Raw genomic sequence first — 25,977 nt, 5'->3', positions numbered from 1 at the left:
AGCTTCACTTGGACCACTCTTCCAAAGCGATGCAGACGAAGCCGCCAACTCCACCAATTAATCTAGTTAAAACACACACAAGTATGCTTGAAGTTCCTGAGCTTCGTGACCTGCCGGCCAGAACTCATAGCAGCCATCCGACAGTCCAGCGGTCCAGCTGACTTTTTTAAAAACGCTGCCAGCTCCACGAAAAAATTAATTACGAGGTTTATGCCAGCTTTTTCCCCCCGTGAGATCACGTAGCAGATAACAGATGACACACCGGGTGAGAGTTCCCTCAGATCTCATCCCAAAGTAAATGGCAGCCAAGGTTAATTGGCTTCTCTGGCCTCCCCAGAGGCTGATCGACGCTATCAAAATTGTTTTGCTTTTGTTAAGTGCAGAGGGTGATGGGTTTAATCAAGGCATTAAGTAAAAAAGATTTAGTCACCACCAGTGATTTAGTCTCTGCTTCTGGCGTTCGACTGTCCACTGCGCATCCAATTAAAATCAATGCAGACTATAATTGTATTTTATAGTAATTGGGAGGTTCACAGATATTCGGTCAACAGACTGAGACTTGCCCAAAGCTTTCATCCACCTTACCTATAATGGCTAGATTGTACTTTTGGCACAATGCAATCGTGAATGCATGAAAATGAATATGACACACAATTGAACTGCTTTATTGGTTCTCTAGTAGAAATTCATTTAGGTTTAGGTATTCTGTCTATCTCGCAGCTTCTTTTCAAGCTAAAAAAACATGCAGAGATGAGAGAGAGGGAGCAATTTATTTTGCTTTATCTCCCTTTGACTATCTTTTCCCCTTTTCTTTCTGCTTTAAGGGAACTCGTTGATTTAAAAAAAAGGCTGAAAAAAAAACCCCACTTCTTAGGTGCATTTTTTTGCATGCTGCATTTTCAGATTCAGACTTTTCTCAAAATATTTACTCGTATTTTAGGGAGAATTGAATTTGGGCTCATTGACAATTCAATCTTTGTGTTGTTTTCTTTTTTCCTTTTTTATTATGGCTCAGTGAAAATTGTAAGTTACTCATTCGAAACATTAGCCTCTGTAGAGATGCTTTGTCCACACATTTTTCTTTTGTCCCTACATGCTTATGTGATTAATTCAATCGTATTTTATGCAAAGTATTAAAAACACATTGTTGAGAGAAATACTCAGAAGTAATGTAAAACAGGCTATTGGTAGCACAAAAAACAAAAAATTTGTAAACATTTAGCTTTACTCACTTCGCATTATCATACACTCAGCGGCCACTTTATTAGGTACACCTGTCCAACTGCTCGTAAATGCAAAATTCTAATCAGCCAATCACCAACTCAATGCATTCGGGCATGTAGACATGATCGAGATGATCTGCTGCAGTTGATTCGAGCATCAGAATGGGGAAGAAAGGTGATTTAAGACTTTAAACATGTCAAGGGTGTTGGTGCTAGACAGGCTGGTCTGAGTATTTCAGAAACTGCTGATCTACTGGGATTTTCACACACAACCATCTCTGGGGTTTACAGAGAATGGTCCGAAAAAGAGAAAATATCCAGTAAACGGCAGTTCTGTGGACACAAATGCCTTGGTGATGCCAGAGGAGAATGGCCAGACTGGTTCCAGCTGATAGAAAGACAACAGTAACTCAAATAACCACTTGTTACAACTGAGGTATGCAGAAGAGCGCCTCTGAATGCACAATACGTCCAACCTTAAAGCGGATGTGCTACAGCAGCTGAAGACCACACAGGGTGCCACTCCTGTCAGCTAAAAACAGAAAACTGAGGCTACAATTCGCACAGGCTTACCGAAATTGAACAATAGAAGATTGGAAAACGTTGCCAGGTCTAATGAGTCTCGATTTCTGCTGCGGCATTTGGATGGTAGGGTCAGAATCTGGCATCAACAACAAGAAAGCATGGATCCATTCTGCCTTCTATCAATGGTTCAGGATGGTGGTGGTGGTGGTGTAATGGTGTAGTAGGTATATTTTCTTCATTAGTACCAATTGACCATCGTGTCAACGCCACAGCCTATACCTGAGTATTGTTGCAGACCATGTCCATCCCTTTATGACCACAGTGTACTCATCTTCTGATGGCTACTCTCAGAAGGATAACGCACCATGTCATAAAGCGTGAACCATCTCAATCTGGTTTCTTGAACATGACAATGAGTTCACTGTACTCAAATGGCCTCCACAGTCACTAGATCATAATTCAATAGAGTACCTTTGGGATGTGGTGGATCGGGAGATTCGTATCATGAATGTGCAGCCGGCAAATCTGCAGCAACTGCGTGATGCTATCATGTCAATATGGACAAAAATCTCTGAGGAATATTTCCAGTACCTTGTTGAATCTATGCCACGAAGGATTGAGGCAGTTGTGAAGGCAAAAGGGGGTCCAACCCGGTACTAGTAAGGAGTACCTAATAAAGTGGCCGGTGAGTGCATATTCTAGCATGTTTTAGATTCCAAAAGTGACATATTCTGGAAAATTACTAAAAATGGCAGCAACTCAAGTTTCATACTTATCAAAAATGTAACCATGTGAATGGTTCAGATACAAGACAGACCACTGTGAGTGTGGCCATAAAGGCACAGTTTACATTTGCATATAAAACATATTCACACATACAGCGGAGCAGCCTACAATTTCCTAAAATTTGAAGTCACTACCTAGTTCTGTTTGACGGTATCCATATTTCATGAGTTATATATATTCTGAAGCACAGTAAAAGTATTTGCACACTTACAGTAGTCTGAATTTTTCATGTTTTTTCATTTTAATCCCCCTAAAAATTAGTCATGCTCATAAACCTTGTACACTGAGTTCAATACATATTAATGAATCTATTGCTGAAAAAAAAACAATACAAAAAGTAATCTTCACGCAGGGATGCTTGTGTTCTCCTCCCTCTTCAGAAAAGACAGTGTCTATTGAATTGAATGAATTCTGAACAAAGATTGGCATTATGTCAACAGTATGGAAACACACACACATACAGTATACAGTAGGCTATAGCTACACAATATTATACACAATATGTCTTATATTCAGCACTTTGTCATAATGTGCTCTGTGTTGCATGATGAAGTGGGTTCATTTATCAGACACCATTCTAGACTTTGGGGTGAACTCTAGATGGGATACAGCTGCGGATACATAAGTATAGCATAATCGTTGTGCGCCACTGCACAACAGTAATGATTGTTTTTTTACAGCACTGTGAGGTTTGGGATAGAGGTCGACGTTAATAAACTACAATTAATGGGTAATTTAATAAATAATATACATGATTCTCGTTAACTTCCTTCTGCAGCGGTGTTCCTTCTAGAAACATCCAGACTTCAGCTTTTACTTGTATGGTGGCAATGAAATGTCAATACATCTCTCAAAATGCTTGCTAAGGACGCAAACAATTATTATTATTTTTAACCCAATTAGAATTATATGACAGACACGAGTTTTGGAGGCAGTGTATAAATGCGATTAACAACTTAAGGTTGAACAAATTTTTTAATGTGTGAAAATGACAATGATAATCGTTTCCTTTTAATGGAGTGACGTCAAGAGTTGCTGAACTAAATCGTGGGTCCGTTGAGACACATTGGCTCAATTTCTCATAGCAGAAGTTGACAAACTATCAACTTTCAGGCACCAACGCAAGTGTCAAATCAGATTGCTTTAATCAAATACTACTGCAGATGCTGAAGAAGCCAGAAAGTAGCAGTATGTCAAAATAGGGAAAAAGCTTATCACAGTTAGTAATCAACCAGGGCTTTATATCAGTCTTGATATACATCTTTATACACAACTACTACTACTAAAGGCTGATATATACCTCTCAATAAATCGAGTGTTGAGTAATTGGCATGACTCCTCGGCCTCGGAAGCCTTGCGTGTAGTGTTCATTTATACTTCTGCATCTCTAAATCAGAGGCGGGAAGCAGTAGATGTGCAACAACTTTAATCATAAGGTAAACACAAAACAAAACTTTCCATCTGGAGCTCCTTTACGGCAGGGGTTTTCAAACTGTGTGGCGCACCACCACCAGGGGGGGCAGCACCTATTAAGGGGGGCGCGAGAATTTGAGGCGATTTTTATGTGTTCACTAGAGTGAATATAATTATTGTTAGCTCCACATCTAACTGTCAAGCATGTGCAGAGTTAATGCGTTCCTAGAGTAAAATATATACAGAAAAAAAGGACCCGGTGCTTTTTAAAATGAATGATGATGAAAAAGTAAAACCGGTGAGCCGTCTGACAAAAAAAGTGCCCTTCTGAATCAAATCAGTAGGATGCCCTTCTGGATCTTTCACTTACTTTGAAGACACTACTGACTACGTTTACATGGACATCAGTAATCTAGTTATTTCCTGCAGAGTTTCACGTAATTTTGGGTGACTTTGCAGTTCGCCAAGTTTCACTCATGAACATTTCATTCATGCCCCCGTAACAAACTGAGGTATTGGATGCAAATAAGAAGGACGGACTGGTTGAAGAGTGATGTTTTAATGAAATTTAATACCGCACGTCGAATGTAAAGAAAAACTTCTGTATTGCATGATGTGCGTGTCTGCGGTCCTTTACAAACTGCCGCATCTGTGGATCTTGTTGAAAAATATGGCGAAAAGTCCTACATGATGGTAATAGTATGATTTCAATGTTTACTTCAATAATGCCACTAATATATGCATACTCCACATCTTAACTTAATTTCTGTAATGGCTTTAATGGCTGTTTAGTTCAGTTATGACTTTAGCCGGATTAAGGTAATAAAAAAATCACTGTTTACATGCTAGACTCAGAGTTCGGTCTTAATTGTATTACAATCTATTAAAGTAATAGTGTCCCAAGTATATGTACTCAGTGTTCGACTCAACCACACTGTCAGGGCTCTGCGATCTTGGCTTTGCGAAGCAACATTTTCCGTATGTACATACATCGATAGCAAGTATGCTATGGCTCAGGCTTATTGCGCACACATGGCATGTGAGTGAAATTGGCCAAATTGGGGGGTGTGTGTCCCTTTACGGGACTTAACTCTTGTAAAAAAGTACTCAATCAAGCTTGCGGCTCTCAGCACCACCTGCGCTAGTCAACGCTATTAAACAGACCAATCACAAAGCTTGCGCTACACGTGGTTGCGATGTGTAGTTACATTTACGAAGAAGGCTATGCAACCACATGAAGGCTGTGCTTATGCTTGACGCATACGCTTGAAGCAGTAGTATAAATCAGCCGTAATTCTGTGCCTTTTTTGTGTCGTGTTCCAAGCTGCATGTGATTGGCTGTTATCTCTATTATGATCACATAAAAGTAAAGCTTCATACACGCCCTGTGTTAAGCCTTAGCATCAATGCCCTGTGCAAAAGGGGCGTAAGGATCTATATCTCTGCATATTCCCCTGCAGAGACCAAACGAATCGAATGTCGATTGCAGAGGAGCATGTTGTATGGACAGAGACCTGGTCCAAAGTTCACTTTAATGATGAAAGCCAGTTTAATTTGGGTCGGATCATTATGTTTGTTGTCAAACTGAGGAAAGATTAAACCTAAAGTGTAGTCAATGAAAGGTGCAGGTGCAGTGTCATGGCTTGGGAGGTGTTTTCTGCAGGGGAAGTTTGACCTCTTAGGCGAAGTGATGGCAGCAGAGACTGTAGTTAGCCAGTACATCCAAAGGGTCATTAAGATCATGAGGAATCCAAAACCACTCAACAGTGTCTAAATTCAGCCAAGCGTGTCTACACATACTGTATGAAGCCGCCTATAACAGAAGTTGTTTTGAAGGTGTGATCAATGGGATTGTCAGACACTCAGGTGCATCCTGCCATGAGAGGTGTTGTTTGGCTTTGTCTACAGCATACCTGTTACAGCAGATGGCCAAGAGAAGTTGTTTCATTACCGCTGTATCCTAAGGGTTCTCAATCGATTGCCTCTCTCTTCCTCCTTCTCCATCTTGGCTTATATTACTAGCAGTGTATCTGACACACAGGAAATTGAAGGTCAATCAGACTGGAGCACAATGTAGAGTGCACATCCCACCTGCATAACCACCTTAAATAAACACTGAGATTTTCTTAAAGTTGTGAGAAGATTCCATACATTGCCATTAAATATGCCAAAACCAGTTTATAGGTCATCTGCACTCATAAGCTCTGAGAAAGCTCCATTTATTAAATATAATTATGAAATGTATGTACACCGTTCATTTACAGTATTCATATAGAAAAGAAAAACAGCCATACAATTCATTCTCAATAGAAAGCAAGTTTGTTGTTGATCTAGTCACGAGATATAATGCACTTCAGTAAGGACAGATTTCGCTCCAGTTGCGAGACCGGCTCGATTACGATGGGAAAGAGAATTAAACTGCCTGAATCTGGCCGGCCCATGGGAATCTGGATACACACAAATGACTCATATTCAATCCCTCAGCCGCTGCTGATATATTCTTATGGTCCTTTGGTGATTAATCCCAGCCTCTGCACCAGTCAATAGTTTCAACATCAAATGTGAGGCTGTCGGATGCGGATGTCTTTAATCTTTTGTTTTTGTGGACATGTTGAGCGATGATCGATCCTTTAAAAACAATGTCTGGGAAGGTCCACCGCCCTGCCACAAAAAGCATTCTCTCAGAATCCAATCCGCTGGGGTTTCAGTCCATTAGCTTAAGCCCGGGCTCTGAGACAGACAGGTTTGAGCAGGCACACTGGATAAAGACAATTCAGTGATGCTTCAGGCCTCCTGCTGCGTTGTTTGCCTGGAAAGTGTGTGTGCTGTGCATGTATAACCTATTATTATGCCCGTAAAATAACAATATACAGCTCTGTCATCTTCCAGATGCCTGGCACACAGAACTTTCATGTAAGCTTTACCCTCTTTGTAGAAAATAAGCAAATAAACAAAACGTCTCGAGTTGTAGTTTCCTGTGCCCCAGACCGTGGAGTCATTGCCGGCCTCTGATTGGCTGCTCAGCCTGCAGTGTAGGTAATACAGTGCGGTGGGGTTGTTAGCATGTACACTGGCGACAGGCTGCTCGATTAAAGGCCAAGCTCGACATGGAGAGGTCAGATGTAGTATTCTTTGCTGTCGTGGTGGGGTTTGTGCAGGTCCAGTGCAGCTCGATAAGGTGGAGGCTCAATGCTGGGCCGATGCGTCTTTCCGGTGATCCCGGAAGGTGCTGGAGTCCGTCTGTGTCGGTAAAGGAAGCGGATGATGAAGGCCAGTGCACAGAGTGTGATGAACACCACTGCGGCCACTACTCCTGGTTATTAAATAGATCAAGATGTGGAAATTAGTGCGGCACGTGATTCCTTTAAAATCAAAGCATGCTATATAAAAAATACACATACAGATTATTTTCTTAAAATGTGGTTTGGATGAAATGGTGTGGATTTGTATATCATGAATACAGCATCTAAAATTGACGGCTGTTGGAAACTGCATATGAAACTGTTATTCATCAGTCAGATGGTTGCTTTTTTATTAATTCTAATGCCCTAGAATCCTGTATGATATATTGCAATTTTTATAATGCAAATACTTGGCTGTACTTATATAAATATGTAATCGTATGTGCAGTCCCACCAGATGCACAACGTCATAAGACATTAATATCAGGTTAGATTTAGGTCACTAGCATCTAAGGACAATGTGATTTTTACGTCCAATAATGACGTGAAATGACGCTGATATTTTGTTGATTTTAGGTTGTGTTGGAAAGTGACCAAAATGCAGCGTCGAGCCAAAATCTTTAACCAACATCATTATTGACATAAAATACTGACATTTATTCGTCAGGTTTGGCAACCAAAATTTGATAGACGTCTGATTGATGTCATATTGGTAACGTCCACACAACGTCAAGCTGTAACATCATTAGATGTTGATATTTTGTTATTTTTAGGTTGCGTTGCAAAGCAACCAAAATGCAACATCTGTTTGAAATTGAACATTGACGTCAACCCAATTTTTATTTCCAAACAAAATGCAACGTTCTATGACTTTGGGGTAGAACGTCAATCTGACGTCATGGTGACATCCTGTGCTTGCTAGGGAATAAGGATTTTTTTTTCCACATGAGCAGCTCATGTGAAAAGTATTTTCAGTGTCTTTGAGAACACTGTTTAAAAGTAAATGAATTTAAGAATGCATATTTTCTAATTTAAGTTTTTTATTTGATTAGACACTACTACTACTACTACTACTAATAATAATAATAATAATAATACAAACTGTAATTAAACGGATTTCCCCAAAAATGCTTATTTTTAATTTAAAGGGCACCTATGATGAAAATCATCTTTTGTAAGCTGTTTGGACAGAACTGTGTGTAGGTATAGTGAGTCCACAGTCCCACTGGAGTGAAATAAAGACAATATGTCTTGTTTTTTAAATTTCCTCACGTTAAAATAGGATCCAAATCCCTCCCATTTTGAGGCCCACCGCAACAGATGTAATAGTGCGGTTTCCCCGCACACCGAATAGATAGACAGCTGCAAATTAATATCTCCATATTAACACGTATAATCATATCAACAAAACAGCATGTGTGGTAAAGCAACTGGGATTAAAAGATCTGTTCAGCTCGCTGTGATCATCAATCATTATCATATGTGATCAAGAATGAGTTTTAGAAGTTTAAAACGTTTTTCAAACAGTGAATTACAGCAATTTTACCGTCTTTGCTTTATCACCACAGCCGCGTGTCAGTACAATTATAAAAGACGCTTCAATCCCGGTTTGTGGACATTAAATCACGTTTATTTTGTACATTAACATAACAGATATCCATACAGCAGTGGATATTAACGTGTATCCTGTCACATTTGCAGCGCAAAAACTGTGTAAAGTTAAACGCACATGCTGTGTTTGTGTGTGTGCGTGAACTTTGTAACGACATTTTGTGTGATTCATCGAAAGGCTTGAATTAACTCTACAACAAATACATCGAATAATCATCGGGAAAGTTCTTACTGTAGTATTTCTCACAAATGTTACATGAAATCTGCTTCCTTCATGTCAGTCACTGTGCTGTTTATCTGACGCAACTGAGGTGAAGATTGAGGCACACTCTGGCAGGCACGTGGGAACGGTGGGCAGGGAGAACTAGCAACAAAAACAGCTACCTTGTCTTCAGAGCAGAAAATTCTAATATTCTGAAAGGTCTAATAAATTATCTAATGTGTGTTTTGGCTGAAACTTTACAGACACATTCTGGAGACACAAAATACTTAGCTTAAATTTTGAAAAATGGGTAAAATAGGTGCCCTTTAAATGCACGTACAGTTTCATGGCGGTACATTTTCTCAAGTCATCGACCACTGCAAGTTTGGCAAAATGTTAGTTTTAGGCCCTGCATGAATCTATCTTGAGAATAAATGGAAGATGTATTAAAATAGTGACTGCTTTACAATGCAGCAGAAACAGCATGAAATAAACCTTCTGACATAAACGCTAAAGATGTATGAGGCTGTACAGTTTCATCTCCGAGGATGCTCTATTACTTGTCAGATCTGAGTATTGTTTTGAAAAGTTTTTCCCAGAGCACATTATCATGGGGATCTATACCTCCGATTAGTGCCAAGTCATTCTGATCTGCCTTTTTCAGTGGGTCTTTGCCTCTGTCGGATTTTGCAGAGTCATCTGTAAGCAGAAAAGAGAACAAGAGGAAGACAATGAACTGCTTTTGTGATTCTTCTCAGCCAGATGAATCTATGCTGTCTTTATCCGTTAGTCTTTTTACAGAGTGGAAACTTTAAAGGATGATTTACCTGAGCGTATGTGTGTATTGCTCAAAGTGTTTGGGCTGGATATCGTTCCACAACTTGATGCCTCCAGACGGCCGATAACAGTAACTAAAGGGCTGTTTTGCAGGGCTGCCTTCAGAGGGGTTGCCTGATTAAACTGAACAGAGGACAAGCAGCCAATAAACCCTCTCAATCCAGCATGGACCAGTTCCTTATCAGTGATGTCACTACCTGAAACATGAAAAAATATGTAAGCAACTGATCTGATAAGTGAAATACATGTTAAACCCAGGGATGCATCAAATGTTCAGGTGGCAAAAATACTTGGTCCAAAAATGCCATTTTGTTTCTGTCTGAAAGAGAAATTTGGCATGATTTTGCCAAGTATGATGCGATCCTGGATTAACATCTATGCTGATCCTGGAACATCGTTTTTGTTCGAAAACATAATCCATAGCTATTCCCTACCCCTAAGCTCAACCATAACTGTAAATTATTCCCAAAGTCAAAGAGGAATAACAGTTGGATAACAATCATGTAGAAGTGCATAAACTGTAAGCCTAACCTTAACATAAATGGTAAACATATACCTTAATTCTGATTGGCTGATTGGAATGTTGTTCCTGAATCAACATAGATGTTAATCCAGAAAAATGTCCTACTTGGTGAAATCAGGTTGGTGAAATTATAAACTGTTGGCGAAATCAGGTTGGCGAAATTATAAACTGCAAAGCTGATTTCATACCGGAAATTACTGTGATGTGAAACCCATTAATTTTAATAGCTTGAGCAACGCAAGTGCGTTTTTTTTTTTTTTTTTTTTTTTTTGCCAAAGAGCAAGTGTGCTGTTGACTAGCCTGCAGGCACGGCATGGTCAAATTTCAAGGTAGCTCTATATGCTTCCCTGTGGATATTTTGCTTATGTACACATATATGTACATATCTAAACATGAACTGAACATGGTCATCTGAAAACAAAGTTCGCTCAAATAACACGCTGACATAACATTTGTATGTAGCATGCGTGGTCTTGCTTCTTGCAATTGAACTACTGAGCTGTCAGGGTAACGCTGGTAAAATGCCGTGCAAAAACTTGTTCACTGGCTTGTGTTTTTAAAATCTTTTAAGTTTTAAAATTTAAGTTACCGAGTCAAATTTAAAGTATTACAAAATTACTTGCAAATTTAGTTTATTCAATTCACCTAAAGTGCATATCTTTGGACTGTGGGGGAAACCCACCAAACAAAAACATGCAAACTTCACACAGAAATGCTAACTGGCCCAGCCAAGACTTGAACCAGCTATCTTCTTTGTGTGAGGCAACAGTGCTAACCACTGAACCATCGTGTCGCCCAAATTTGTAATTATAACATTCTTATTTTTTCACAAAAGAAGATAATCTGAAGAATGTTGTTAACGCTACGGTTACTAAAGTAACCCTTCGTTCCCCGAGGGGGGGAACGGAAATGCTATGTGGAAACTTCCACTATGGGGATTTCGTCAGAATCCAATCATCTGAAAGAGTATAAAAACGGGCCAATGAAATGCCAATGAGTTGTCAGCGTCAGCGTGCACAGCTGGCGTCAATGACAATCAGTCATGCTATAAAGACGCAGCCAGTGCCATGCTCGACATCCTTTTCTAGCTGAAGAGACTTTCACGCTCAACAGCTAAGGGACAATCGTTGTGGCGAAGGAACATAGCATTTCCGTTCCCCCCCTCGGGGAACGAAGGGTTACTTTAGTAACCGTAGCGTTCCCCTTCGGATGGGGAACTCCAATGCTATGTGGAAACTTCCACTATGGGGAAATCTATGGAAAACGCCACAACGAAAGAACCTTACTGCGTCCCTGGCGAAGGGTGTGCCACGCAGTAGAGCGAGCGCACCTACAACGCCCCGAGACACAGTCTTCCAACGTGTCCCCTGGCCCTCACTTACCTGTTCAGAACAGTTATGTTTTTCGGGGAGTCGCAATAACCCAGTAAAATAGGTTTTGATACGACAGTACGTTGGGAAAGCGTTCAGTCCCGATAGGGAGGACGCTGCGGAGCTCACCTGTTACCCAGAGGGGAGACCTGGTGACAACCTATGGACTAGCCCAGAGATGGGGAGTCCTTGCATAAGGATGGTTAGCGGGGAGGGAAGACACGAGCCTGCCCTAGAAGGGGGGACTATACCGTGGCTGAGTGAACGTATGGGATCGCCAGCGGGGATCACACATAGCAGGCACCTATACCCAGAACGCGGGCTGACCAGCGGGCATGCCGACAACGTAACGGGCCAACACCTGACTCCTCCGCTGAGTCAGGTGCTGGGGGCCTCGGAGGAACTCTGCAGGGTTCGCCAAAGAAATGGGGAACTAAACTGACAAAGCTGAAAAAGCGCACGTATCTCCGGGTTAGGGAGAGTGGCGCAGCAAGCGTGTTTCGACACCTCAACCGAATCGTTTCCTCAATCACCAAGGGTTGCCTAATACCCTTGAGGAAACCGGCTCCACTCGCAGATTGTAAAATTGCAAATGTATTGGGTGTCACCCAACCCGTAGCTCTACAAATGTCTGTCAGAGAGGCGCCGCGTGCTAACGCACAGGAGGATTCGATGCTTCGTAGTGGAGTGCGCTCTCACCCCCGGGGGACACGGCTCACCCTGGCCCAAAGGCGAGGGAGATGGCATCCACTATCCAGTGGGCCAACCTCTGTTTAGATACGGCACTTCCCATCTGCCGACCACTGTAATGGACAAAGAGCTGGTCAGAGGATCTAAGGCTCTGAGTGTGGTCCCCATATATTTGCAAGCGCGAATCAGGACACAACAATGAAAGGGCTGGGTCTGCCTCCTCCGCGGGCAGCGCTTGCAGGCTCACTACCTGATTGTTAAACGGCGTGGTAGGAACCTTGGGCACATAGCCGGGCCGGGGTCTCAGGACAACGTGAGAGTAGGCCGGCCCGAATTCTAGGCACGAGTCACTGACCGAAAATGCCTCCAGGTACCTAACCCTCTTAACCGATGCCAACACGACCAGCAGAGCTGTCTTCAAGGACAGAAATCTCAAGGATACTGAGTCGAGTGGTTCGAAGGGATCCCCACGTAGGCTCGTAGCACTACCGCGAGATCTCAAGAGGGTATGAGAGGGGGGGCGGGGTGGAAACATCCGCCTAGCACCTCTGAGGAACTGGATGATGAGGTTATGCCTCCCCACGGTGCCGCCATCCACGCATCATGATGAGCGGAGATGGCGGCCACGTAAACCCTCAGTGTGGAGCGCGACAGCCTTCGCTCCACCTGTCCTGAAGGAAAGAAAGCACAACACTGATCTGGCAAGATCGGGGGTCTTCTCGGCGAGAAGCGCACCACTCAGTGAATAGACTCCACTCCAGGGCGTAGGCATGCCTCGTAGAGGGTGCACTAGCCTGAGTGATGGTATTAACCACCGCCACCGGTAGGTTACCTAAGTCTTCCTCGTCGCGTCTTATGGACCCCACGTGGAGGTTCCACAGAACTAAGCGAGGGTGCCAGATGGTGCCCTGTCCCTGAGAGAGTAGGTTCTCTCTCAAAGGGACTCGCCAGGGGGGGCGTCGCGAGGAGGGAGAGTTCTGATATCCAGGTCCGGTTGGGCCAAGGGCGCAACTAGCAAGACCTGCCCCTCGTCCTCCCTGACCTTGCACAGAAACTGCGCGAGTAGGCTCACTGGGGGGAGTGCATACTTACGCATGACTCGGGGTGGAGTCGCCATTCTCCCGGGGAAGGAGCTGCCGTGAGAGCCTGTTGGCCGCACGGTTGAGCCCATCCGGGGTGTGAATAGCAAGCAGCGACTTCAGCCGCGTATGACTCCAGAGGAGCAGACGGCGAGCGAGCTGAGACATGCAGCGGGAGCGTATACCCCCATCCGGATGGAACACGCTACCGCGGCCGTGCTGTCCGTCCTGACCAGCACGTGTTGCTCCCTCAGCACCGGTAAAAAGCGGCGCAGAGCGAGAAACATTGCCAACAGCTCTAGGCAGTTGATATGCCAATGCAGCTGGGTTCCCCTCCACAGGTCCGCAGCAGCATGCCCGCTACACACGGCCCCCCACCCCATACTGGAGGCATCTGCCGAAACGACAGCCTGCCTGGACGCCTGACCTAGGGACACACTGGCCCGTAGGAAGAAGGGGTCCTTTCCAGGGGGTGCGGGTGCGGTGACACAGCGCAGTGACAGTCACTCGGTGTGTGCCCGCGTGCCATGCGCCTCTGGGGACCCGATCGTGAAGCCAATGCTGTAGTGGTCTCATATGGAGCAATCCGAGCGGCGTGGCCGCGGCTACGGATGCCATATGCCCCAGGAGCCTCTGAAATAATTTCAGGGGGACCACTTTTTTTTCCTGTCAAACTCTCTCAGACAGTTCAGCATTACCTCGGCGCGCTCTCGTGAGAGGCGCGCCTCCACAGTGATCGAGTCCAGCTCCAACCAGAGAAAGGAGATGCTCTGCACGGAGGCGAGCTTGCTCTTTTCTCGGTTGACCTGAAACCCCAACGGGCGGAGGTGCCGGAGCACCTTGTCTCTGTGCATAATCAATTGCTCCCGAGAGTGGGCTAAAAATCAACCAGTCATCGAAATAATTGAGCGTGCGGATGCCGGCGAGCCGAAGGGGCGCGAGGGCACCCTTCGCGAGCTTGGTGAAAACTCGCGGAGACAGAGAGAGCCCGAAGGGGAGGACCTTGTATTGCCACGCTCGACCTTCAAACGCAAACCGCAGAAACTGCCGGTGGCGTGGAAGTGTGGAGATATGAAAATACGCGTCCTTCAGATCTATTGCTGCAAACCAATCCTGAGGACGAACGCATCGCGTGATGCGCATCTGCGTAAGCATTTCGGAGCGCAGCCAGTGAAGGCAGCGGTTCAAAATGTGCAGATATAGGATTGGCCATAGCCCACCGCTTTTTTTTTTTTTTTTTTTTTTTTGGGGGGGCACGATGAAGTGCGGGCTGTAAAACCCGCGCTCCATCTCGGCTGGAGGGCCGGCTCGATTGCATCCTTCGCCAGGAGGACAGCAATCTCCTCTCGCAAGACAGGGGCGGACGCAGGACTGACCCTGGTCGCCCGTGAACCTGGGAGGCCGTTTAGCGAACTGAATCGCATAGCCGAGTCTGGTCGTATGGATGAGCCATTGCGATGGGCTGGCCCGCGCTAACCAGGCAGGCAGAGCCCCCGCAAATGGTCCCATCCGCACGATCGCTGACGTGCCAGCGGCGGGGCAGCGTGGAGTGAGTGGGCTCATCCGGGGAGCGCTGGGGTCCCACAGGAGAGCAGGAGAGGAGATGTTCTCGTCTCGCACTCAAACTCCAGGAGAGGGGCTGGGAGTGGAGAGAAAGGAGACCGTTCTCTCGTGCTCCATGAGCCATTGGCGAAATGCACCGATCCTGCGAGCTGGCAGGCATAGCGTCCCAGACTGGCAGTGTTCGGGCTGTCACATCCGGAGGAGGGGAAAAGTGCTCTTTCACTGAGGATTTTGATGGCGTTTTTTTTTTTTTTTTTTTTACGCCTTTAAATAACGTGCCCCGCCCTCCAGCGGGGAAAGAGCAAATTCCCTCCTCCCCAGATGGCCCGCCTCAGGGACGCTTCGCGGTCCGTTTTACCGAACTTAGCGGCGCCCTGGGCGGGGGACGCTGGTTGCCTGCGCGATGCTCGGCGCAGCCGCGTGGCCGGAGGTGCAGGCGGGGCGGCGAAGCAAAGCTGCGGGTGGGCGTCCTCGGCGAAAAAGCAGCGGATGTGGATGGCTCGGCGGGGGGGAGCGGTCATACAATCCCGCCGATAGAGACCTCGCCCATCGCCTCCGACTGCTCTTTCACCGGCGTGAATTCCTGGGCGAATTCACTGCCAGTGTCGCCGAACAGGCCAGCCTGGGAAATGGGTGAGTTAAGAAAGCGAACTTTGTCAACGTCACGCACATCACCAGGTTTAGCCTGAGGTGGCATTCCTGGATCACGGATGTGATCATCGTCCTTCCCAGGGCACACACAGCCGACTTTTTTTTTTTTTTTTTTTTTGTAAGAGCATAGTCGGTTGCGGTGCGGAGCGCATGCTCAGTCCTGGGTCAGAACCATCCTCGCGCAGCCGGGCCAGCGCCTGCGCTTGGTAGCGCTGGTAGGTGGCCATAGCGTGCATGGTGAGGGGGAAGGCGCACGCAGCACACTGCGTGAGCCTACTGTGCCCAACCAGGAAGAAGGGGATGGGGAGGCTTAGAAGGTCTCGCCTTCATCCTCCACATCACACCCCTCTAATCGGTCCGGCCGCGGAGCTGGGGGATAAACCATCTCCAGAGCCACGGCCGAAGCAGCCTGGGGAAGCACAGCCGCAAAGTCTGCTTCTGGATTCGACGCCGCGCTCAAAGTCCCGGAGGGAGCGAGCGGGTTCGAATCCTCGTCAGACCTTGACAGCCCAACCTCCAAGGATGGTGAGGATGGAAGCGCACGCAGATCGGGCAGAAAAAAGTGCCCTCAGGACAGCGTGATTTTACTGTGCACTTCCGGGAAGAAGGGGACGGGAGGCTTTGAAGGTCTTGCCTCCTTATATCCTCCACATACACCCATCTAGTCGGTCCGGCCGCGGGGCTGGGGGATAAACCATCACCAGACCCACGGCCGAAGCAGCCCGAGAAAGCACGGCCATCATGTCTGCTTTTTAGATGCTAACGCCGCGCTCTCCACCCCGGAGGGAGGGAGCGAGCGGGCTCGCATCCTCATCAGACAATGACAGCCCATCCTCCGATGCAGCGATGGACATCTGACCCCCGGTGTCATCAGGTGAGAGAGCGACCATCCAAGGACGGAGCGCTTCTCTTCACCTGAAGCTTGGATGGAGCGCGTGGAGGAGCGAGAGGTCCACGGCCCGGGGGCGGCGGATTTACTCTCACTGAAACCCTCAGATCTGCCCGAGTGCCAACCGCAGTGCGGGGGACAACTGGGGTGGGTGGCTCTTTTGCAAGAGCGAGCCGCGATCTTAACTGCGCAACAGACATGACATCAGTGATGGCATGCACTGCCCGCGAGCACCGCATTAACATGCTGGACCCCCAGACATGAAACGCTGTGCTCGTGCCCATCATCCGGGGATAGGAAACCACCGCATCCAGAAACGCACGGTCGGAGTGACGTCTTGAAAAAGACGCGCTGCACGACCGTGTTGCTCTTTTAGGAAAGCTTTTTTCCTATATACAAACCGCTCTTGGAGGACCGGACCCAAAGGACGCCAGGCAAGGGAGAAATACCCAGCTCGACCATCTGCCACTGCGTATACGCGCTCTGGACCGGGAGAAGCTGCTTCTCGATCTCTCTCTGTAGACACAGGTTGGAGATACCCTCAAAGACTCTCTCAGAAGCTTCGTGAAAGGCTCTGAAAGCGAAAGGATGTCGAGCATGGCACTGGCTGCGTCTTTATAGCATGACTGATTGTCATTGACGCCAGCTGTGCACGCTGACGCTGCCAACTCATTGGCATTTCATTGGCCCGTTTTTATACTCTTTCAGATGATTGGATTCTGACGAAATCCCCATAGTGGAAGTTTCCACATAGCATTGGAGTTCCCCATCCGAAGGGGAACTAGTCTGATGACGGCAACCACTATCTTTAATGGGCAATGGTTACTGTCAACAGTTTTGTTATCTACATATTAATTTTATCTAAATATATATAAGGGTTCAAAAGGTTTTTCATGTTTTAGTATATTTGGTTTAGGACTCTTAGGATGAATAAAAAGTAAAAACAAACAAACAGATTTGTATGCAGTGGAAAACTTGTGTTTAAGTTAACAAGTCCCTGTTGAATAAAAGAATGAATAACACCACCACCAACAACAACAACTAACTGATCCCAAACTCTGTAATGAAAGTGTATTATTAAGCCATTTCTTGGTTGCTTCTCATGAAAAACTGTAGCTAAAAAACTCTGGAACTCTTCGTCTGACTAAAGGCTGGTTTATACTTCTGCATCGAGTGATCGGCGTGACCCACGGCGCCTGCCTTGCGTGTAGCTGTGCATTTATACGCTGTTTTTGTTGCTCTGCAATAACACTTTCGAAACGCTAGCTGGCTGTAGGTTATGTACTGTTTCTCTGTGTAAAGTTTCTTCACGGGTGTTTTGTTCTTTCTGAACGCTACCTTAATGAACAAGTAACTAAAACTCACTCATTCAGAGGTGGGAACCAGGGGACGTGCAACAACTTTAATCAGGTAAACAGGTAAACACAAAACAAAAGTTTCCATCAAGAGCTCCTTTATGTGACTCGACACTTGTAAACGCTCACTCTATCGGGCTCAAGGTTATCAGCACCACCCTCACTCATCACAGTTACCAAGCTGATCAATCACAGAGCTTGCGCTACGCATCGTTGCGACGTGTAGTTACATTTTTCAAAAGGTGCGCTTCAGCCATGGTGAGGGCTATGCGACCACGCGAAGGCTGTGCTGGACCATACACGTGCGCTTGACGCAGAAGTATAAATCAGCCTTAAGCCTGGTTTATACTTCTGTGTAGAGTGAAAAGCGTAATCCATGGCGGATGCCTTGTGCGTTGCTGTGCATTTATACTTCTGCACGCTGTTTGTGTTGCTCTGCAATAACACTTCTGAAACACTAGCTGGCAGTAAAGTTTTTGTTGTTCCTCTGTGACGAGTTTCTTTGCTAGTGTTTTGTTTTTTCTGAAGGCTACCTTATTGTACAAGTGGCTCAAACTTGCTCATTTTGAAGCGAGCACCGGCGGAACGTGCAACAACTTTAATCATAAGGTGAAGCCAAAACATCAAAACATCTAGAGCTACTTCACGCAACTCGACATTTGTAAACACTCACTTCAATGGGTTTGCAGGGCTCTCGGTCCCGCCTACACTCGTCAGCACTACCAAGCCGACCAATGGCAGAGTTTGCGCTACGCATAGTTGCGACATGTAGTTACATTTTTTGAGAGGTGCGCGTCAGCGTCCGTGACAGCCACGGAAAGGGCTGTGCAACCACGTGAAGTGCTGCGCCACAGAAGTATAAATCTGCTTTTAATAGGAGACACGGAGAGTCTTTTATTTTTGTAGCAATTACATTTAGTGATGTCAGAGGCATATAAATTCAATTATTTCACCTTTACTGAATTCAAAGTCAACCGTTAGACTGTTTATAAAACCAAAAAAAAAAAAAAAAACCCAGACAGAATCACACAAGTAACCTCTAATCTCCTTAATAACCTTTTAACAAACTTCATTATTATATTTCACAAGTCTAGCATTGAGTGTCTAAAAGCCTTTCTTAAACTGAATAAATCAAACACATTCAGTGCTGGTTCCTTTTCTACTAGGCGTCCGTAATGACTAATGAGCTTAAAAGGCGTTGTTGCAAGTTGTGCAGAGTGCTTTATTGCTAATTTGTCTTAAATGTTCTCTCCCCTCAATCAAAGCACTGAACTTCGTGCCACTTATAAACCCTCCTCATTTCTTACCAGGTAAAAAAGAAACAGTCTCCCAGGCAACACTGAGAAATTGCATTTGGCTTTCACTTGGCAATTCACCTGTGACGGTGCTGTCAAAAGTCTGTACAATGTACCTCTTCCTCCCAAACCCAGACAACCAACCCCCCCTCATCTTAACCTGCCTAAATTCAAACACCTGACGCCACATCAATGAAATAGAAATGTGTGAAACGGCACACAAGGAACATGAAGGAATAGAGTCCTCTTCAAAAGCCTGTCAGAAACTCACCTTGGATTCTTCCCAAAATCACCGACCTCACCGGGCTGAGAGCAGAGCCAGGAGACAGGCTGTACTGCTGGGTTATTGTGTTGTCAATCTACAAGAGCACAGAAATGATGGCAGATTACTCGGAAAATACTGACGCCAATATTGCATTTGAATCAGGCTTGCAAAATGGGTCTCGGGTCAATATGACATGCTTTTAGGAGGCCTTCAAAAATAAAAAGTTTTCAGACAAATATGTATTAAGTCAAGTAAAACCCCTATAAATATAGTTTCAAGAGTTCACACTTTGCTGATGATTGATTATAGAGCGTGTTTGGCATTCTGTCCCGTTAGAGAGCCTGAGCTCATAAGATCCTCAAGCCCCAGGCTTCCTCCCGTTTGCAGGGCGAGAGGGGAGTTTGAGCTCAGGTAGGTCTCGAGAACTCCCCCGTTTATTTATAGCTAGAGGCAATTAGGGATGCTAATTAAGAGCTCATCAATGATGCCAATTTGGTTTAGTCAATTCACCTAGTTCGCATGTCTTTGGACTGTGGGAGAAAACCTGGGAACCAGGGGAAACCAATGCGAGAACGTGGAGAAAATGTAAATTCGGCACAGAAACGTCTACTGGCCAAGTAAGGACTTGAACCAGTGACAAAAAGGAGGGGGAGTAGGAGTGGAAACTCTGGTTATTTATAGTGAGTTAAAAATCATCCGATTGGTGAATCATGCGTTGCTAATTTGGGACCAGCTGTGGTCAATGATAAGCATGTGATCCTCTCGAAATTAGTTTATAAATAAACTTCACCTAATGGCAGATACCAATATTGCATTTCAATCAGCCATTGGAAATAAATCTCAGCTTTTATGATATGATTATAGAAGCATCATTTGTAAGTTACAAGACCTTTAAAATCTCAGATATGTTACTGGACATGCATGCAGTCATGTATTGGAGGTAACTCAAAACGCCTTTTGATACAAGACTATACTGACAAGATTATACTGTACTACTGGGTTATTGTGTTTTCAATCTACAAGAGCACAGATTTGATGGCAGATTACTCCGAAAATACTGACAGCAAGATTGTATTTGAATCAGGGATTAAAAATAAAAGTTATCAGACAAGTGTGTACAAAGTTAAATATTGTCACTGAAACTCCCTTTAGACACAGTATTATGGCAGATAACTAGATATAAAAAACTTATACCAATATTGCATTTAAATCAACCATGTAGAATATCTAAGCTTACCATAAAATGATTCCAGAAACATAATTTGTATGTTACAAGACCTTCGGGTCAGTATGACATTGCTTTTAGGAGCATCTTTTGTGTTACAAGACCTTTAGAATCTCAGAAAATTTAACAGTGTGTACAAAGTCAAGTATTGGCTGAAATCCCCTTTAGATACAGTATAATTATGGCAGATAACTAGGTATAAAAATGTATACCAATATTGTGTTTGAATCATCCATGGTAAATACATCTCAGCTAACTACGACATGATTCTAGAAGCATCATTTGTAAGTTACAAGACCTTTAAAATCTCAGATTTGTTGGACATTTGTGCAGAAAGCCATGTATTGGGGGTAACTCAAAACCACTTTTGATACAAGACAGGCTGTACTGTTGGTTTATTGTGTTGTCAATTTAAATATAGTATTTGAATCCAGCATGGAAAATGGATTTCGGGTCAGTATGACATTGCTTTTAGGAGCATCTTTTGTGTTACAAGACCTTTAAAATCTCAGATTTGTTGGACATTTGTGCAGAAAGCCATGTATTGGAGCTAACTTAAAACCCCTTTCTATATAATGGCAGATAACTTGGAAAAGACATCTTAATACAAAAAGATACATCTCAGCTTACTATAACATGGATTTAGCAGCATCATTAATGCTACAAGACCTTTAAAATCTCAAATATGATATTGGAAAAGCATGCAGAAAGTCAAGAGTCGGAGCTCCTTTTGATATAATGGCAGGTAACTTACAAAAACTGATACAAATATTGCATTTGAATGAGGCATGCATGACATATAAGGTCACTATGACATTAGGAGCATCAAGACATTTGAAGCTTCAGATAAGCTATCGAACAAGCTTGTAGAAAGTCAAGTATCGGTAGTCACTGACAACCTTTTGATACAGTATAATGGCAGATAACTTAGAAAAAAGTGATACCAATATTGAATCACCCATAGAAAATACATCTCGGGTCACTATGACATGATTTTAGAAACATTATTTGTATATTACAACTAAAACCTAAGATAAGTTATTAAGTTAATAGTCAAGTATTGGAGATATTTCAAAACCCCTTTAGATATGATGACAGATAACTTGGAAACATACAAATTGGAATCAGGCATGGAAAATGCATCCCTGGTAACTATGACATGGATTTAGGAGCCTCATTTATGTGACAACACCTTTAAAATCTCAGATAAGTTATCAGATAAGCTTGTAGAAATCAAGTATCAGCAGTCACTGAAAACTGCTTTAGATATGACAGATAACTTCGGAAAAAAAAAAACTGATACCAACCTTTCAATTGAATCATGGCAAATACTGTACATCTCAAATTACTATAACATGCTTTTATATGAGCATTATTTATATATTACAAGACCTTTAAAATCTCAGGTAAGTTATCAGATGAGCATGTGGAAAGTAAAGTACTTTAAAGCCCTTTAGAAATCAGATACTGGCCATTGTGTTAACATCTGTTGCTATGGAGAGAAAGGCTCACCTGAACAAGGAGCTCCTGTCCTTTTCGATTGATTTTAACCCAGTGGAAGCGTCCGTCTGCTAGACTGCCTGACTTTGGGCTGAACATCTCAGTCCTTTTTTCTTTATTCATCAAGTATCGTATTTGCAGGCTGCCTGGGAAATCAGAGAAAAGTTATTGACTTTAAATAAGATATGTGTTTGATACGATGAATGCGACATGGCATGAACTAATGTTTTGCATTTCAAGCTCCAACAGGACCCTCATGTAAAGTGTTTTTGTTTCTACGTTAAGGCTTTTGTGATAATGAGATCCTTTTGCATGGCTAAATCGTAGCAATTATTTATGGGTATCAAATGACTTAAATGCACAAAATTGAGACAAGGATCCACTCAATGCACAGACTGTGTTTAGCTTTTTGTTTTGAGCGCTTATAAGATAGCACTTAATTTTGATGTCTCATTTGAGTATTAGAAAACTGTCTGCTTAATATCGGTTGATACTGCTCCTTCAACAGATATTTAACTGACTATAAGTACGTCAAGTACATGTCACGTTACACTAACCCCAACCCCAACCTAACAGTCTACTTATAATCTAATGAGAATTAGTTGGCATGTAGATGCAATGTAACTTAAATTCAACAAATGGACCATCAAAATAAAGTGTGACCGTTTACTATTACAACCACAAATCAAAAAAGTTGGGACATTATGGAAAACGCAAATAAAAAAAGGAAAGTAGTGATTCTATTTTTACTTTGACTTGACATTGCAGCCCTATGTTAACAGTGTCCATCGACAGTGCCATCGACTTCTCTGGGCATGGAGGCATCTGGGATGGACTATCACACAGTGGAAATGTGTACCGTGGTCAGATGAATCTGTATTTTAAGGTATTTTTTGGGAGAAATGGGTGTTTTGCCCACCTTAAGACTTGTTTGCATAAAGAATGGCATAAAATTAAACCTAAAATACTTTATCACTTAGTGTCTTTAATCCCTAAACATATTTTAAGTGTTTCCAAAATTACAAAGTGGTAAATGTTTTACTCTTCCAACTTTTTTGAAATGTGTAGCAAGAACTAAAATTTTAATATTTATATTATTTTTGATATTTATATTTTGTAAAACAATCGAAAATTGAAAAATAAAAATCACGAGGAACATAATTAAATAATGTTTGTTGTATTATCTGCAATGAAAGACAAGTCAAAGTAAATTTATAAATCATTACATTCTTTTTTTATTTGCATTTTCCATGCTGTCCCAACTTATTATGATTTGGGGTTCTATATCTTTAATAGCATTTTATTGTAATAGTCAATGGTCTGTTATTACCTGTAAACTATTACCTGTAATATCATAGTGATGCACAAACAGTACGGGTCTTTCAATACACTCACTGGCCACTTTATTAGGTACACCTTACTAGTACCAGGTTGGACGCCCTTTTGCCTTCAGAACTGCCTTAATCTATCGTGGCACATATTGACATGATATCAGGCAGTTGCTGCAGATTTGTCGGCTGTCTATGATGCTCACTTGATATTTTCTCGATCACACTTTATTTTGATGGTCCGTTTTTGAATTTAAGTTACATTGCATCTACATGCCAACTAATTCTCATTAGATTATAAGTAGATGGTTAGGTTGGGGTTAGTGTAAGTTTACATGTACTTGACATGTACTTGTAGTCAGCTAAATGTCTGTTGAAGGAGCAGTATCAACAGATATTAAGTAGACAGTTTACTAATACTCAAATGAACCATCAAAATAAAGTGTTACCATTTTCTCTTTTTCGGACCATTCACTATAAACCCTAGAGATGGTTGTGTGTGAAAATCCCAGTAGATCAGCAGTTTCTGAAATACTCAGACCAGCCTGTCTGGCACCAACAACCATGCCACATTCAAAGTCAATTAAATCACCTTTCTTCCCCATTCTGATGCTCAGTTTGAACTGCATCTTGACCATGTCTACATGCCTAAATACATTGGGTTGCTGCCATGTGATTGGCTGATAAGAAACTTGCGTTAACAAGCAGTTAGACATGTGTACCTAATAAAGTGGCCGGTGAGTGTAGATTACAACATTAGCTAAAATTTTTTATTTTTTATATATATTTAATTGGATTCATTAGAAGACAAAGCCATAGTTTGTTCAGAAAATATTTGTTTATTTTTTAAGCATTTTGTACCTCTGCTGTAAGACATTAAAATTACCGAACTGTCATTGGTGTGTGCCATTAAATCCCTACTGAGTGCACCTGCATTTTCAAAAATAGACAAATAAACAGACTATTCTTTGTAAGTTAATTAATTGTCATTTCACTGCAATTAGCAATTTGTGAATGCAGAATGCTTGAACATGCTTAACAGTCATTTGGGATAACAGGACCAAGCAAGTCTTGAGATCACCTCTGCACTTGAAAAGTTCTCATGTGAATCATCATTCCCCTTGTAGGTGTAACATGACTAACTCCATCCACTAACTCTCATTAAATATAGCTCTTGCTTGCGTCCGTCTTTAATTCACTGATTTGCGTGTTCGGTCTTTTTCTTAAGCAGACTGCCATTGTTCGGTATTGCATATCCGCCTTCTGCTTCTTTTACCACTTTTTTCTCCCTCTTTTGCTTGATGTGCACCATTATCAGCTGTGGAAGACATGCAAGTCAAATTAAATGTTGAGAAATTTTATTTTTTGTTAACTGAAAAAAAAAAAGAGGCGTGAAAGTTCTGTAAATTGTAATTAGAGATAATTGTTGCAAGAGTCTTTAATTAAGATGCCATGTAATTCTTAGGTAAAGGTGCAATGAGAGAGAAAAAAGCCTGCATGCATGTGTATTTAATGAGTATGTTTGAATTTCAAAAGGTGGCAGGTTATAAGGCTTTATGGCAGTAAGAACAGTGCAGGGTGTGAATTAAAAACAGCTTCTTTCCTTGATTACTTTTACAACTAATAGAAAGATGTTGATCTTTGGCTTCTTAGTAAAAGCTATGGACTGGATTAAGTAAATTAATATATATTTTTTCCAGCAAGAATGTATTAAAAGTTTTAAATGTAGCATTCAAGACAATGTTACAAAAGATTTAAATTCAAAGTAAATCCTTCACCTCTGTCTATTTCACAATTTTTTGTTTTATTAGGCATTTTTAAAGGCTCTTATGTTTAGGTTCAGTATTTTTACTTTAATTAAAAACTTGGCAATGAAAAGGTTATTAGTCAGTTACTGAAATGCCAAATTTTTATGCATTAAAGTGTTTTTACTAAACCTTAACATAACTGAAGCAAACATTCAAAAGGCATACACATCCTACATTAAATGTTCATATCAACTAATGAGATGACTGTGTATTAAATCTGCACATATTACATAAACATTGCCAGAATAACACTATAGTTTATATCTAGTAATATGAAAGATACTGTAAGTATGCTGTAAAGAATTATTGGTGCCTTATTTTTTTTTAGTTTAATCAAATTAACTTTCCTAGTTACTTTAACTTACATCAATCAAACGGACTAAAAACATTAAGTTAATTTAAATTTTAAAAATCCAGTTTATACGTAATTAACTTTATTCATTCATTTTCTTTTCGGCTTAGTCCCTTTATTAATAAGGTGTCGCCACACCGCCAACTTGTTTTATGCAGCAGATGCCCTTCCAGCTGCAACCCAACACTGGGAAATACCCATACACTCTTTCATTCACAAATATACACTATGGCCAATTTAATTTATTCAATTCACCTATACCTCATGTCTTTGGACTGGAGCACCCAGAGAAACCAATGCCAACA

The 25,977-nt window shown here is 42.8% G+C and overlaps 1 protein-coding gene across 1 annotated transcript in view; it reads right to left on the bottom strand.

Moving 5' to 3' along the window:
* Positions 1-6,150: 6,150 nt before the first annotated feature.
* cntnap5l (contactin associated protein family member 5 like) overlaps positions 6,151-25,977 on the bottom strand; it is a 132,730-nt gene continuing 112,903 nt past the window's right edge. Inside the window, exons 20-24 of the mRNA XM_056468417.1 lie at positions 22,197-22,330; positions 19,466-19,553; positions 9,770-9,976; positions 9,567-9,641; positions 6,151-7,260 (exon numbers count right to left, since the gene is read on the bottom strand). Of these exons, the coding sequence (XP_056324392.1) occupies positions 7,064-7,260; positions 9,567-9,641; positions 9,770-9,976; positions 19,466-19,553; positions 22,197-22,330 (701 nt within the window). The 3' untranslated portion in view covers positions 6,151-7,063. The remainder of the gene's footprint in view (positions 7,261-9,566; positions 9,642-9,769; positions 9,977-19,465; positions 19,554-22,196; positions 22,331-25,977) is intronic.

Source organism: Danio aesculapii, chromosome 11 (genome assembly GCF_903798145.1).
Source record: "Danio aesculapii chromosome 11, fDanAes4.1, whole genome shotgun sequence".
In the NCBI taxonomy this organism is placed as follows: Eukaryota; Metazoa; Chordata; class Actinopteri; order Cypriniformes; family Danionidae; genus Danio; species Danio aesculapii.
Note: the sequence above shows the minus strand (reverse complement) of the source record. Positions and strands in the feature narration are given on the sequence as shown.